Raw genomic sequence first — 16,065 nt, 5'->3', positions numbered from 1 at the left:
ATCGTGTGCTTTCCTTGTTTAGATCTATTCGGGATCATCCGTTTTAGCATGACACTTCCAATCAAAACTGTGTACCTAAGTACCACCCATCCCCGTTATATACCTAGTGCCTGGCAACCTTTTTTGTATTTCCTGGGTGATAAACTCTAATATAAACTTTTTACTAATAAATTAAACGGAATTCCATCTGGAATATAGAGTAATGTTTGCTTAATTTTAAAGTTGTGACATCTTCTCAGAAAAATATATTTCAAAAGTTTCTGCAGCGTAACAACCTCCTTATGGAGCACCCACTGTAATATTAAAGTATTATAGTTCAAATACGAACCAAAAAACAGGTATGTATAAAAACAGAAGAAGATTGGAGGAGTGATAGATAGTACCAGACGATGGATGATTATAGTTCTTCAGTTATAATCTAGTTATTAGGGTTCTACTTAGTCACCCGGAAGCGCAAGCCCTTTTTCGGGCATTTCGGGATGTTTGCATCCTTGTGCATACCCGACGTTGCCTCAAGCATGCTAACCGATCTTCATACCAGCCATATCAACGACCAGTTCGATCAAGAATATTATGATGATTAGATCTTATCTTTCAGTTTGAAAATTCCCTGCTCCACAATGCCAAAATCTTCAACTTCTACATCAGCCCCGCACGAGCTGCGAGCAGTAAGTTACCCAGCAGTGGTGCCGGTCTGGCCATGCAACTAATATGCGACAGTGTACAGAATGTCGGGTGAGAAAAAGTGTCACTGGAAGCAGAGAGAGATTCTTACTGACAAACTGCGCGAAATTCTACAGAAACGCAAAAGCAAGGTAACCACTCCAGATCAATTCGCCTGCTTGGATCTTCCGTTCACACGCCCCACAGTGCTCTGGGACGCCGCCCTGCTCGTACTGTTCCCGAGCCAACAAACCATGCATTTTCGGCCGTCCATCGTTGCGAACGCCATTGACGCGCAAGTGGGTGTTGCATCATGTCCTCACTGGACTGTTTGTCTGATGACTATTTAGGAACATGGATCAAATAGAACGTCGCTGCGCCAGTTTAACAGCACTTTTGCGTCGGCTCAACCCGGATGTTGATATCGAGGACGCACTGAAGACGACGGCTATTCCACGGAATGCCCTGCAACCCTCAGCTTTTGAAGGAGTGAGCCCCGCTTCGGTTGATGAGTTTGAATGGAGCGAGGCTTCACTGGGGTCTCCTGCTGAACGAAGACTGGGCCTGGATGGCATGGCATCTTTGCCCACAGGGAGCACGGAAGCTGGCTATCTCGGTATGTTGCAAGGGATCTACGTCTACCAACGTAAACTAACTATATTTATAGGCAATAGCGCAGGGTCTAGTATCTTAAGAAATGTCCCAGGCTTGATCCCAGAGCATTCAGGTTTAGAGACACATCAGCGAACACAGGTCTCGCCTGAAGACCCCAATCAGAGTCCGGACCTTCTGCTTTCAGCACATCTGGGCACCTCCGCCGTCCTTGATGGTTTAGTTGATGCCTATTTCACGTATTATAATACATCTTACCCGGTCTTGCATGAGAGTACATTTCGACAACAGTATCAAGCTCGCCATCAGCTTCATGATCGGTCGAGTTGGTATCCAATATTCTATATTGTCCTGGCGATAGGGAATTGGATTCTTGGCGGCACTTCTGGCTCGAGAGAATGTCAATATTATTCCGCCGCACGATCGCGTATGTCAATGCATATGTTGGAGTCCGGAACTCTCCTCACGGTTCAAGCGTTTCTCCTAATAGTTAGTTTCCATATATAACGACCCTCCGGTCTAGTATACTGACAGGGCCAAGGGAAACTATCTCCAAAAGCGGGATCGGCCGAATACTGGATATAATTTCATCGGAATAGCCTACCGCATGGCTCTTGGGTTGGGCCTTCATCGCGAGCCACCAGCCGGAGCGAACACTGATTCGTTAGTCCATGAGCGAAGAAGAGTCATCTGGTGGATCGTGTATTGCTTCGATAGTGGGTTCGGCATTACCACTGGGAGACCCGTTATGGCCTCTGATAACTTCATTGAGACTTGCCTGCCCCGTAATATAGACGACTCGGTAAGAAAGAACGTTACCCTTGGCCGAAGAAAGAGACCGGTGGCTGACTGGACCTACAGGGATGCACTTTAACCTCGACACTTCCGACGCCATCGGAACGACCTACAACATATTCCGCCATAATTGCACATGCACGACTAGCTTCAATTGGAAACAACATTTATAGTAATGTGATTTCGACGCCGAAAGAGACCATCCTTGACTTAAGGATCTCTCGCTCATTTGACCATCGACTGAAGGCCTGGAGGCTTTCTTTGCCCGTGTATTTCACAGCACAAGACGTGCCAGATTGGTTTCGAGGCCCGCGTGCAGTAGTCGGGTGGAAAGAACAGAATTTAAGAATGATGCTGTGGTGGGGGAGCCAGCGCTCGTGCAGCTTATTATCCGATGTCGAGGAAGCACGGAACATGTGTCATTACGTTGCGATTGAGACTATCCAAGACATTACGACATTCTGCTTAGATTACCGCAACAACATCCATGTTGGCCTGAGCTGGTACGCCACGTATTTTCTATTCCAGGCGACCATTGTCCTAAGCATCCATTACTTGAGACCGCATCAACCATTGGATATGAGTCCGGATTCGGTGAACCAGGAGCTATGGGCTCTCTCTATATCAAGGGCGCGCGACTGCCTTTCCCAGCTGAGTCAAAATAATGAGGCTGCAACGCGATGTTTAGCGGTTTTGGAAAGAATTAGAGATCAATCAGAGCGATCGCAACAGTCTTCCTTGACTCCTTCAGGCACAAGGCCCAATGCGAGCGTTCATGCTGATCACACCCAGCTACAGCCTGTTCTGGCAACAGAAGACGCCAATCAGACAACTTTTGCCATCGATCCGGCCCTACAAATCCTCTTTCAAGACACAGCGTGGAATAATGATATCTTCGAGGGTCTTCAGGGGTTCCCAATTACGGATGAAGTCGAAGCGTTTGACTACTTGCCCCCAAATGCTTAACCCCCAATACTCTTCAGCAGGAGATACTGGCTACATTAGGCCTGGACTCGTCCTGGACGCTATCATGGAAATGAATCATTTTGAGCTAATCACAGTTTCTGAATTATATAAAACATTAATCAATCCTTCCAACCCAGCCGATTGGCTACCAGCCTCACAGCATAAACCAGCCCTAACAGCACGGGAACCTCAATAAGCGGCCCAACAGTAGAAGCAAGAGCCTGGTTACTATTCTCCCCAAACGTCGCCACAGCAACAGCAATAGCCAACTCAAAGTTATTGCTAGCCGCCGTGAAGCTCTGCGTCGCTGCCAACCTGTACCCAAAGCCCATTTTATACGTGATGAAAAGCGTTGCGAAGAAGATAACAGCGAAATACACAATAAGCGGTGCCGCGACACGAACCACGGAGACGATCTGATGCACCACCTGACGACCCTGCGAGGCAAAGAGTACCAGGATCGTGAATAGGAGTCCGATGAGGGATAACGGGCTGATCCATTTAAGGAATACTTGGTCGTACCATCGTGCGCTGGTTATCCAGCGGAGGAGGAAGCGTGTGAGGATTGCCGCGCCGAGGGGAATTCCGAGGAATACGGCGACGCTTTTGGCGGCGGTGCTGTACTCGAATGTGATGGTGTCGCCGCTTATTACTTCGATGAAGAATACGCCCATTGGTGCGAAGAGAACCATTTGGAGGAGGGAGTTGATGGCGACTAGAATCGCGCAGTATTCGTTGTCGCCTCCAGCGAGGCCTGTCCAGATTAAGACCTAGTGGTTGTGAGCTTCGACGCTATGGTGACAGACCCTTGGACTATGAGGTATAGGGGGTGAGAAGTGACTTACCATAGCGATACACCGTGCCAGTCCAACAAGAATCAGTCCTTGTCGTAGCTCCGGTTCGTCGGGTAAAAAGGCCCAAGCCAATGCTAGCTGAAGAACTGTTACAAACTGGACAGAGAGGATAAGTATAAGTAACGTACCATGAAAAATGGAGCAATGATCCAATTAACAACAACGCTAAAGGCGATCTGAACCCAAATACCGCGAGCCCGAAAAACATGATGCAAGCTCTCATATCTAACCTTACATAGAATGGGATACATCATGACGAGTAGACCAACGGCTGTCGAAATAGGATCAGTAATCGGTGGTCAAGGAAGAACATCACCAGAAACACTCACCTATAGGGATTGATACTCCCACAAATTTCCCTTGTTGCAGCGCAGGTCCAGTGTTCGGGACGAAGTTGCCCAGGATTATTCCAATTGCCATAGCCAGAAAGATCCATACTGCGAGGAATCGGTCCAGAAGCCCGAGATTCTTGAACGCCGATTGCTTTTCCTGAGGTCTGTCTGAGGACTCTGGATTCACTTGTTTCTCCACATCTGCTGTTGGCCCAGAGGACTCTGTAATGGGTTCAGGTGGGTATTTGGAATGGGTCTGACCTTTTGCGCAAGCCATCGTTGTTTCACTGCGTATTAGGGTATATCATGGGAGTAGGTGTGAAGCTGACAGCCAAGCTTGGTTGTAGTGTTCGTTGGCCAGAAGCTCAGTTCTGTACTAGAGGTATATCAAAACGATCCTTCCCTCCAAAATGTGAACTTTATACAGGAATACACATGAGAGTGGTCTTCCACAGACCCTATTCCCTTGTACTAGGTTTTGATACTCAGGGTATGTCACTGGTCGATACTGATTGGACAACGCCAGATGGAGATACCGAAGTCTCTACAGCCAATCAGGAAATGGAGGTGACATACCCCGCCCTAACCCTATTTAGAGTGGTGTCTCAAGGTCAATATCAACGATGAAGAAATCTTACGACAATATCTACACTCACCACCATGCCAGCGAGAATTAATCGATTAAATCCATTCAATATGTCTACAGTTGAAGCTCCATGGCATGCAGCCTATCCTGCCCCAAGGGGCGCTGCAGCCACACTACCCCGCCAAGAGTTTTTACAATGGTTCAAGGAGGGTAAACAACCCGGCAAGGACTTTGTTCTCGTAGACCTGCGACGTACAGATTACGAGGTATGTCGGGAGCCTAATCCATCTAATAAGAGCACAGGTTAACAAAGAAGCATAGGGAGGCACCATCCGGGGATCCTTAAACCTCCCAGCCCAGAGTCTATATCCAGCCATTCCTACCCTTTACAAGCTCCTAGCGGCGAGTAAAGTGAAGAGTGTTATTTGGTATTGTGGTGCGTTATTCTCTGTAAGACCTTAATAGTAAGTAAGAATGTGTTATTGATTTCCGCACAGGGTCATCCAGAGGCCGTGGAACGCGGGCTGGCGGTTGGTTCGCGGATTATCTTCAGGACCAAGGGGAGACGAACCTGAAGAGCTTAGTATTGGAAGGTGGTATTAAAGGCTGGGTCGCTGCAGGGCCGGAATATACGGAGCTTATGGACGAATATGATGCGTCGTTCTGGGCGAAGCCGACTTCCGGATAAGTTTGGTATTTCCCTAGAATGGCGATATGATTTTTATGGTACCTATTTGGTATCTGTTGGTGATCATATGACGATTAATGGATTTAAGATGATATATACAATTGATCGTATATAATTATGCTCTAAGTGCAAGATACACTGGTAGGAGGCCTCTTAGGTCGGGGAATGGAAACTGCATGTCCTTTGCAAGAAAGCTATGATTCTTCGACTTAGTTTAGGAAGACATACACGACCATAAGGTATTAAAAATAGGGATTCCCGTCCGCTCGGCCGTATTTAAGACATTATTATCTACTTGGCCAGAAGTGTAACGAGCTCTGAGTGTGTTACTGCTTTTAGGTGTGATATATACTGAGTCTTTGGTGAGTCCTTGGTGAGTGTAATTGAGATGGGTGTAATGGTGTAAGGGTCAGAAGAATGAGAAGCAGGAGTACATAAAGTCAGGCCACATGCTGTAATTTCTATGGATTTGGATGCAGATAAGCATAGCGATTTGGATGTCTAGTATCCGCATAGGTTTAACATGGGTACCATTTGCTATCTGGTATTCCCGGGTGTGCCACAATCTAGGCTCAGCTCAATAAACAACCAAGTATCTGTTTACTTTACAGTTTCTATTAATCCGCAAAGCTATTGAATTCTCAATGTCATGGGTCTCTCGCAGCACACCGAAGCCGCCTATCACGTTCGACGATCTGTACTAAGTTTGATGTAGTCGATGTCTTCAATTGAATTCAAAAGGACCTGGCTAAACCCTCGGTGCACACACTAATTATCACCTACCAGGGGACACTAGAAGGCGCCGTGAATGTAGGATAGTGAGGAAACATCAAGTCGTGTTTCACATATAATTGCCAGTCTGGAGTTATCTGAAATTTCTTTCTCACTGTTGCACCCATCAATTCTGGTCGATGTTCCTGAGGATATCGGATGCTCTTCGCGCCGAGAAAGATACATTTCATTCATATCAAACTTTAATTTCGGACATAAAAGTTTCCTTCAGCCAGACCTCAGAAAACTCGGTTGCCAAACATCAAGGACTGGGGATGTCCTCCCGTCGTGGCATTGTTGGATTTGTAGAATTATCCTGGGCAGTACACGCGCGGCTTGGAAAGTCTTAGGAGGAGGCGGGTGCGCAACATAGAATATTTCTGGATAGGCGATCCTGATTATTGCTAATTCATTGATATTCACCTATAGCCGTGGGATATGGAGGCTTTACTTTCCATCAACTATGATCCCTTCCCTGTCGCCTGAATTCAAGCGTAACGAGTGAGAGAGCAAAAGTAGACTCATGCGGGTGTCGTATTGGGGCCTATCAAACGCACTGATTTTAAAGTACACTGCAGAGTTGTGATAGAAGTTTACTGGTGCTATGTAACTCATGTGCGATGATAAGCTTATATCAATACTAGCTAGATATAGAGTACCATACCTCACAGCATATCCATTTCACTCTATGATTAACACAGTTGCCTAACGACGTCGTACTACATACGTGCGCTGGGGGCAACATCTTGTACTTATCCGTACTTACGCTCCACTGGTGAATCCACAGAACAATGGAAAAAGAGACGAAAAGTCGAAACTGGAACGTGATATCTACGCATCCACATATCTTGGCCGGATGAATACAGTCTCTTAATACCATAATTTATTTATACCACTATGAGTAAATCATCTATTTACTATATTTTATCTTTTGGCAACCCGATAATTTGTTACTTAAAGGCAACCGTGAGAAGTACATAGCAGGATCGGGCGAAATTGTCTTTTCGAATATTGGCGATTATTGTGGACAGTGAGATTGATCCTCTGGTCTTATCTGGAATACTATGGATTATTTCTTGATATATCTAGTACAAATGGTCATGGGGTGCGAAATTCTCTAATTTACCATGAGAAGTGCGGAGTCGAGCAGGATATTACTGTAAATTAGGCCGTTTGGACACTCGAAGAGCCAAACCACATCTAATTATAAACGCTGGACTGAATTGGTTTTTCTCCAGAGGCATCGTGCCCCGCATCATCTGTTTTTTCATTCATTTTGCAGCCTGGGACATCACCTCTTTCCCTCTCCTCCTCTATCTGGAGCCCCACGAATGCTTCAATTCAGATCACCATCACTCAGGTGAAGGCCTACTACCAGAACAATAGTGGGAAGGAAAGACATAAATACGACTTGAAACATAATCAATTTATCTTGCGTTCGTCCAATCCCCACTTCTTCTTCATCGCATCCGCCGGCATATCGTTTGCTATATCTTGAACAATTTCCTCCAGAGGCAGTCCTTTGATATCGTAATCCACCTCATCAAGCCTTAAAGCATCAACTTGGTGACATCTGCTGCCCTTCTTGGAGGTGGATTTAACATTGCTATTCTTGTCCATATTCAAGTCCTAGCTGACGAATCCTTGGTTAGCTGAGTATCCAAAATTTTGGGGGGGTAGGAGGTATGGCCACCTTTTTTATTAGCTTGAGAATATAAGAGGATTCCATTCGGTTTAGAACAAGGGACAGACTGAGGCAAACTTATTTATATGAGCCTCAATCCTGTGACTTCCACTAGTACAGTCAGATGAGTTGTTGCTTACTTCCCCTTTAGCCCATACACTTGGCTTGATTTACCCTAAATTTATATATTTCTGACTGAGCGCACCTAACATAACGAGCAAATTAACAAAGGTTAAAGCCGTGGATAAAGCCATAAATATTGCGGAGAGTCCAATACCACACTACATCGATCTCATATCACATATATAACTTCACCTGTACTACACCAGGCATGAACTATATACAATGACCAAGTCAAACAGCAAAAACGACCCAAACTCAAAAAAGTATGAATCAAATCGTCAGTCACCGACATGTAGTCCATCAGTATTCGCTATCAACAAGCGTTCACATCCCTAGCGATAACCCCGTTGTCCTGGTCCAAGTGACCACTTCTGCAACAACTTCTGACCCGGCAAGTCCGCTATGTATCTATCTAAGCTCACAGGTATGGAGACTTCCCAAGCACAGACTGAACAAAGATTAATATCTATAAACAGCCATTCTAGCTTTCACAGCCCTCGCTGTACAGGGTGCTGTTCCCAAAGACTTTTGTGAAGATCCAAGCGGTAAAGAAGCCCTTTGGTTCTGTCTCTGGAGTGTTCAAGATACATAACCAATGTCTCACGGGCAAGAAGTGTCCGGCGACATAGCCTTTAATGGTCATGTACGCATGCTTCTACACCCCCGTTGGCCAGTGACAGTCCCTTACAGTCCAGAGTGTACCGCTGGTACTCAGTCTTGCTCTGATGGAGCCCATGTCCGCTCTTGCAACGGTAATAACAAGGTGAGCGGCCATACTCCTACTTCATTTCTACTGACAGTTGACTTTGAGCTCCCTTATAACAGAAATAACACAACTATTGGCTTACAAACATGAAAGTCTTTTCTCTTAGAATGTATCTATACATGCTGTACATCCGTCTAGACACCTAAGGGCTACTCATTTTGACTACATATTGTACTTCAATACTGTAGGTTATATGTATGTCCTTGTTTGCTCTCTCTAGGATTGTATTTCTGGTGAAAGGGTCCTGCCGCTCTGTATAGTGTCACATTTCGAGCTTAGAGATTGATAACCGGTGTTTTAATGACAGAGATTAATATTATTTCCTTTTTTCCTATTCCTGTTTCAAAACGAGGTCTTAGGAAGTTGGCTGAGAAGACCAATATAGAAGATCTCTATTATTGTTCTAATTTTACTTTTCCCTGGAATATTCTCGGATACAGCAAGATTCTTTATAGTAGAAGCGACATGAAATCACTCCGAGTCTGTATTCTGTTATTGAAGAATTGCTATTGAACTTGCTATTCTTATACAAGAGACAGCTGTGTTCTTCAATATATACCCTACAGATTTGACTCCGAATATATTAATAGAAACAGCAGAATTATATTCAAAGCTACACCGATAACCATACCTAGAGTCCGCGAAAGGTATTTAAGCGTGATCTTTCTGCAATGAGTCAAAGTTGGACTAATCAAATATGAGGTAGTTGCTTGTGTATAACTCACTTATTATACTTAGAATAACTGTCGTGACTAGTTTATTAGCCAGTATCATTCTTCTCTGAGCTCTCAGGTATATTATTCTTCGATGCAATTCCCACGCTCTTGCTTCATGTATATTAGAATAACATATTGGTTTCTGGTAATTGCCTTCCCTCAGCCATTATTTCTAGAATATATATGTCTGCAACGACAAATCTAGCACATACGACCATAGGGTGTGGAGAACAGGGCTTCCCGTCCGCTCAGCCGTACTTAAGCCACACGCCGGGAGGTTAGTAGTTGGGTGGGTGACCACCAGCGAATCCCTCCTGTTGTATGTTTTGCTGTCTGTTTTTGGGGAGGTTGGCGGTGCTCTTGCTCTAGATTCTTGAGACTCAATGGGACCTATGTTCCACAATACGAGACGGCCCAAAGAAGGTCCGGAAAGTGGAAAATGATACTTTATCAGGGTTATTCGGGTACCGTGTATTTGTAAATTCCCGCGTTTTCTAGTAGATGTCGCCATGGTGGGTCCCTTCCCTGTTGACTTGGCCAAGATTAACGTTAGTGAGCCGGTCTTTGGAAGATAACTTGAATCGGCAATCTACAGTCCGTCAGTATCACGTCGGTCGGAGTGCATGGCTTTAGCTGATGGGCTGTCCCCTCTTTACGAGCTTTCAAAGCACTCACTCAACCCATCAGCTCCGCCTCGTCCTCCAACCTCACTGCCCAATATCAGAATGCAAGATCTCTTTTCCAGCAAATCCAATCCAACAATATATGCCATCCACGTCGCCGGAGCTATTCGAACCAAGCGGTTCTCGTGCTTTTGGTGACGGGAAGCTTGTCCAATGAGAATCATCCTCTCTAATCCTCGTATCAACACCTCTGGTAGGTTCCATGTTACCGGCTTCATACAAGGCCGGGCTGGAAGGGAAAGAAGTCAGATAGCACCCATAGCCATGGCGTACTCAGAATACTCCGGACACCATCCTGATTGCTGCCAGTCCATAATAATCACAACCCGAACGAGACTGATAGAAAGGAGAATGAGATTTCATCGATTAAGATCCCTATCGGTCAGCTTCATTTCTCCCGTATTTGTGCGCCAGACGGTGGATGCACCCGTTCGGCAAAAGAGACAGATCCCGAAAGACGATAAATATAGTAACGGGCCGCTACCCAGCTTGTGCCAAGTTGTGGCCAATCATTACATTGGGTGGTGCGGCGGGCAGGAAATTCCGGACTCCGGAGAACAACAACAACAACAACAACAACAACAACAACAACAACAACGCTTATGTATTCAGAGTCGATAAGCCAAGATAACGCAAACCACGTTCGACTGACGTTCAGGAACGTGACCACGGCGGAAAGTGTTTCTTAGTCCTCTTAACGATTGGCCACTTACCGATAGTCTGGAGAACTAGAAAGGTATAGGGCCCGCTCTGTACCAATCATCGGGTTAGGTATGAGACACACAGCGACAGCTTGCGTAGTAAAGTTTGGACCGACTTTTGCCCCACAAGTTCAACAAACCCCCCCATTATTACCTCGTTTATTTTTAAAGATTGTTCTTCGTGGGAATGATTCCCGTTATTCGACGTCCTAGTTAGACCTGTGGATTATACGATGAGTGTGTCTAGGATGGGAGCCCATCTCCCGATCGAACTGATCCTCCTGTCCGCCCAATATCTGATGCCAGTTGACCTGCTGTCTCTCTTATGTGCGGCTCCTGGGCTCGCAGGGGTCCTAACGTTTCAGCATACCACGCGTCAGGACGAGGGCGGGAGGACGATCCTACATCTACTCGCGCGGGAGGGGAAGGACGGCTTGGTAAAGCTCCTGGTCGCAAACAACGGTATTAGGGCCGACCCGCAGGATAACGATGGGTTAACGCCGTTATCCTATGCGGCTCGGGGGGGTCATGAAGCGGTGGTCAGGCTATTACTGAATCGACAAGGGACGGGAGCGGATTCTAAGGATAAGAATGGGTTAACTCCGTTATCCTACGCGGCTCGGGGGGGTTATAAAGCGGTCGTCAGCCAACTGCTGGACCGACCAGACGTTGAGGCGGACTCGAGGGATAACGATGGATTAACTCCGATGTCCTATGCTGCGGGGGGTGGACATGAGGTCGTGGTCAGGCTACTGCTGGACCGACCAGATGTGGAGGCGGACTCGCGGGATCACTTGGGTCGGACCCCGTTGTTATATGCAGCCTGGCGCGGACATGAAGCCGTGGTCAGGCTACTGCTGAGCCGACGAGACGTTGAGGCGGATTCGAAGGCGCACTGGGGTCAGACCCCGTTGTCCTTTGCGGCGGGAGGGGGACATGACGCGGTGGTCCGGCTACTGCTGGAGCGACCAGATGTGGAGGCGGATTCGAGGGATAACCTGGGCCGGACACCCCTGTTATACGCGGCCTGGCGCGGACATGAATCCGTGGTCCGGCTACTGCTGGACCGAAAAGATGTCGAGGCGGAGTCCAAGGCTAACTGGGGCCGGACACCGTTATCCTGTGCGGCTGAAGGTGGACATGACGCGGTGGTCCGGCTGCTGCTAGGCCGACAAGATGTCGGGGCGGACTCGAAGGATAAGCGTTGAAGAGGGAAGCGCTTGATAGCAGTCTGACCAGCAGACGGCTTCGGAATAGTAGAACAAGTCGCACACTGCGGCAGTACTCAGCACCCAGGATACAGCAGGAGACATCAAAAGAAGGATGAATTCATTCCCTGGCACCCCGGATGAATCGAGGCGAGATGTCACGGTACCCTCAGGCTGGGTGATAACGGTTAAAGATCGTGTGGTGGATGGCGGATCGAGATTCTCCTCCCAATCCTTCGTCGGGTGTGTGTGCATCGGTACCGGCGCATATAAATAGATCGAGAAGACCAGATCCCGATGGATTAGCGGTCCAGATCTGGTCGGGTCCGTTTTCCCCAAGAAAACTGGCACCACCGTGGAACGTAACTTTGTACCGCTCTTCCCCAGTTGTTTATTTCTCTCTCTCTGCCCGACGAAAGTGATCTCCCTAATGCGATTACATGCGTCAATTCCTGTATCCTGCCGTGAGGTTTGACCCTCTTGATGCACATGGACCGGGCGTATCAACGGTAGCCCCGCACTTCATAGTAGTAGAACTAGTAGCTTGTACGTAATCTGATCGACTATCATGGAGGTTGAAATCGTTGATGGTTCTACTGGTGAGGTCCTAGCGACGTGACTATCCAACAAAAGGGACTTTCGACCATGATTGTCCGGAGAATGGGGTGCCTATGAACTACCTGTTTCCAAGCTTCTTTCCACCGCTCGGGCGAAATGGATGCCGATACCTCGCACGAAGACACTTTCCCGACGACCCGAGTAGCGTAGAGTGCAGTATCTTCGACTTGGCTCAGAAGTGTTCCCTCTGGAATAGGCGAACCGGGGTTTGCATCCGGAACATGAGCCCATCCAATGCCAACAACGGGGAGCATGTCAGTGGTCAAGTAGTCAAGCGCCTTGTATGTCAGGGGTAGATGAGGAAAGGTCGCAAACGGTAGATTACCTGCCTCTCCCACCAAGTTATTCGCAGCAGCGGTCCAGATTCTCATGACACAGGGAAACCCATCTGCGTATCGCATCCTCCTGGCGTACCTGCCGGTTATCATGAAATTGGAACTGCAAAGGGCCATGGTATGAAAACGAAAAGATTGTTATTCTTGCCGTTTGACAAACCGTGATTGACTTAAATACAGATATGGAATACCTTGAAGTCCGGCTCAACTTCGCCTGTTGCCTCTGAAATATAACAGAACTGGATTGACTTGTAACATGATACTGTATGCTTCACCATAGACTGGTCATGAGGTGAATGTGAAACCAAGATCGATCTTAATCGTTCAGGCTATATGAACAGACTAAAGTTATGAGAATACATTATATCTAGATACAGTTTCACGGCGATGTACTGTCAGTTGGAACTTGACCTTGTGATGGGATGACCTGTCTTAGGGTTGCCTTGGCAGCATTAAATGACTGGAGGCGACAGAACAGGAAATTGATATGCCGACTACTAGTAACCGTCTTCACCGTCTGTCCTGTTCCGCCACCCTTTCCGTTCCTTTTCCTTCGTGCCTCACGCCGATGATCAATGTGATTCTATTTCCTCCCCCTCCCTTTCTAAGAGTTCCGAGCCCTTCTTGTTGTTTTTCTCTCAGTCACACTAGAAAATGGCAAGCGCGCAATATAGGAGTGGTCCCGATCCAATAAGCGAACGACCGCTTTATCGTCGATTGGTACCTGACCACTCGGCGGGAAACGAGGAGAGTCCCATCCTCGATATCGAAACTCGCTACCTAAACAATAAGCGCCGCCTCGGTCTACGATCAACGACTCTGCTGTTGTTAGTCATGTTCAGATTATCTCTACCATAAAAAAAAAAAAAAAAAAAAAAAAAAAAAAACAGTGTTGACTGAGCCTCGGCAGAATGAATCGCATCATCGGAGCCGCGATCTTTTCCGTTCCTTCATCAATCGTCCTCGGGGTACGCAGTGTAGGTGCCGCACTCTTCTTATGGCTCGCCGGACTAACCCTATCGTTCTGCGGTATGTTTATCTGGCTGGAGTTCGGATGCCTCATGCCACGAAGCGGAGGAGAAAAGTTGTATCTAGCAAGGGTATTTCCGCGACCGCATGGGCTCAGTACTACCCTCTATGCCTTCTATATCTTGTTAGGATTTGCCGGTAATGCTCCTCTGCTACTGTGCTGTCACGCCGAAAACACTAGACTGAGTTGACCTCGAAATTCGACGGTGATACAGGTCTGTCGTGTGTCGTCGTGGTGGATAACCTGCTGCTTGCGGTGAATGGCAACACCGGCGAGATAGGGAAACGCGCTATGTGTGTGGGTGTACTTCTACTGATCACTGCCTTACAATGCATCTCACCGGATGCAACCTTGCGAATCATGAATGCAGTGAGCCTGGTGAAGATCGCCATTCTACTGGGATTAGTGCTCACCGGCCTCGCGACTATCGCGGGGCTGACTCCGGGGATCGAAGACCCATGGAGAAATTTCCATCACCCCTTTTACGGGTCATCAACAGACCCGTACGACTATCTGGTCGCTCTGCTCAAGATCTTAGCTTCGTTTCAAGGATGGCACAATGCAGCGTATGTTCTCGACGAGGTGAAGGACCCGGTCCGAACATTAAAGAGCGCTGGAATTCTGGGTCTAGGGACGGTTGGAATTCTCTACCTCATGGCCAATATAGCATGTTTTATCGTGGCCAACCCCGACGAGATCGGTGGCCAAGGGACCCGGCTCGTTGCGATGCTCCTGGGTATCGTCTTCGGCGACCAAGCAGCGCGGATCACGGCGGCCGCTGTGGCCCTTTCCACCTTCGGCAGTTTACTCTCAACCTCTTTCGCTCTGGTACGCGTTGTGCGCGAGCTCGCGTGTGAGGGTGTCATCCCAGCAGCAGGCTTGTTGACGAATCGCCCCACCTCCGGCACGGCGACAGTGTTGTCATTTTTCTTCCTCTTCGGGTCTGCTCTGATTGCAATCCTTTTGCTGCCATTTGGTCGGTAGTCATTCCAAGCGCGCGGCGACGATGACAAGACTGACAAGGTTCAGGCGATGCGTACATATTTCTGGTCGATGTCACCCAATACCAAATGGCAGTGGTTTGTGGCGCGGTAGTGATCGCCCTACTGCTGATGCGACGACGAGTCCCGTCTCAGGACTATCCATTCCGCGTTTGGACGTTCGCTCCATATACCTTTCTCGCCTGCCAGGCATGTCTCCTTCTGACTCCGTTCATCTCCCGGGATGGGCATAGCGATACGGGCTTACCGTTCTGGCTTGCTCCGGTGGTCGCCTTGCTGTCTATTTGTTCTGGGGGTGTGTACTGGTGGTGGCGGAAGGAACATTGACTGGTGAAAGTCAGACCTATCAGCAAGCGAGGGGCGATGGCGCTGAGAAGAATTAGGGGACTAATATACTTCAGCCCCCTACACTGGAGGGTACTAGTTAGACTTCGCCTTTTGTCCACTTGGACCATTCACCCACCACCACATTCCTAAGCCAGCTACGGAGTGGAAGATCTTCCCAACTACATACGAGTTCCTCTAGATTGGTATCGTCCTAAATTTTGAGATTAGTTCAATTTTTCTAGCTCTATTTATGATTTTTTTTTTCACTGAGAAGTTTCTGTGCCTAGTCGCTCCAACTCTACAGGTAACTAATTTATATATATAAATAATATGACTTGTTATCTTTATTTGCTCTTAGTTGTGAACAGCCAACAATAAGCACATATACGTAAATCAGTGGCAAGTCAGAAAAGACGACTCCTATTTGGGGTACCCATTCAAGTCAACAGATGAACCTGAATATTGAGTTCGATTTCCAACCGAACAAGAGGAATCAGCTCCTTACCTGAGAAATTAACGACTGCAGATCTGCAAGAGTGGAACTAAGGGATGAGGTTTTCTGCATCTCCTTTACTATTGAGAATAGGATATTAAATACTTCAAGAA

The 16,065-nt window shown here is 47.3% G+C and overlaps 5 protein-coding genes across 5 annotated transcripts; 3 read left to right on the top strand and 2 right to left on the bottom strand.

The window, feature by feature from the left end:
- Positions 1-620: 620 nt before the first annotated feature.
- On the top strand, positions 621-3,036 carry BDV38DRAFT_284093 (Zn(II)2Cys6 transcription factor; the record flags this gene model as incomplete). The annotated part of the gene is made up of 8 exons (XM_032060189.1): positions 621-668; positions 721-735; positions 801-815; positions 871-962; positions 1,014-1,279; positions 1,331-1,764; positions 1,817-2,077; positions 2,137-3,036. 8 exons carry the CDS (start codon positions 621-623, stop codon positions 3,034-3,036), a joined length of 2,031 nt encoding a protein of 676 aa, XP_031912409.1.
- Positions 3,037-3,155: 119 nt separating this feature from the next.
- BDV38DRAFT_293982 (arsenic resistance protein) lies at positions 3,156-4,499 on the bottom strand (the record flags this gene model as incomplete). Its single annotated transcript, XM_032062396.1, has 4 exons — positions 3,156-3,806; positions 3,882-3,968; positions 4,019-4,161; positions 4,220-4,499. 4 exons carry the CDS (start codon positions 4,497-4,499, stop codon positions 3,156-3,158), a joined length of 1,161 nt encoding a protein of 386 aa, XP_031912408.1.
- A 419-nt stretch (positions 4,500-4,918) lies between these two features.
- On the top strand, positions 4,919-5,496 carry BDV38DRAFT_284091 (putative arsenate reductase (Arc2); the record flags this gene model as incomplete). Its single annotated transcript, XM_032060188.1, has 3 exons — positions 4,919-5,074; positions 5,130-5,244; positions 5,306-5,496. 3 exons carry the CDS (start codon positions 4,919-4,921, stop codon positions 5,494-5,496), a joined length of 462 nt encoding a protein of 153 aa, XP_031912407.1.
- A 7,245-nt stretch (positions 5,497-12,741) lies between these two features.
- Positions 12,742-13,218, bottom strand: BDV38DRAFT_284089 (uncharacterized protein; the record flags this gene model as incomplete). The annotated part of the gene is made up of 1 exon (XM_032060187.1): positions 12,742-13,218. One exon carries the CDS (start codon positions 13,216-13,218, stop codon positions 12,742-12,744), a length of 477 nt encoding a protein of 158 aa, XP_031912406.1.
- A 537-nt stretch (positions 13,219-13,755) lies between these two features.
- BDV38DRAFT_293980 (amino acid/polyamine transporter I) lies at positions 13,756-15,761 on the top strand (the record flags this gene model as incomplete). The annotated part of the gene is made up of 4 exons (XM_032062395.1): positions 13,756-13,928; positions 14,012-14,268; positions 14,346-15,107; positions 15,161-15,761. The coding sequence occupies 4 exons, from the start codon at positions 13,756-13,758 to the stop codon at positions 15,457-15,459; spliced, it is 1,491 nt and encodes a 496-aa protein (XP_031912405.1). The 3' UTR covers positions 15,460-15,761.
- Positions 15,762-16,065: the final 304 nt, after the last annotated feature.

The sequence above is a fragment of the Aspergillus pseudotamarii genome (genome assembly GCF_009193445.1).
Source record: "Aspergillus pseudotamarii strain CBS 117625 unplaced genomic scaffold BDV38scaffold_35, whole genome shotgun sequence".
Lineage (NCBI taxonomy): Eukaryota > Fungi > Ascomycota > Eurotiomycetes > Eurotiales > Aspergillaceae > Aspergillus > Aspergillus pseudotamarii.
This window is presented reverse-complemented; position numbering and strand designations above follow the sequence as displayed.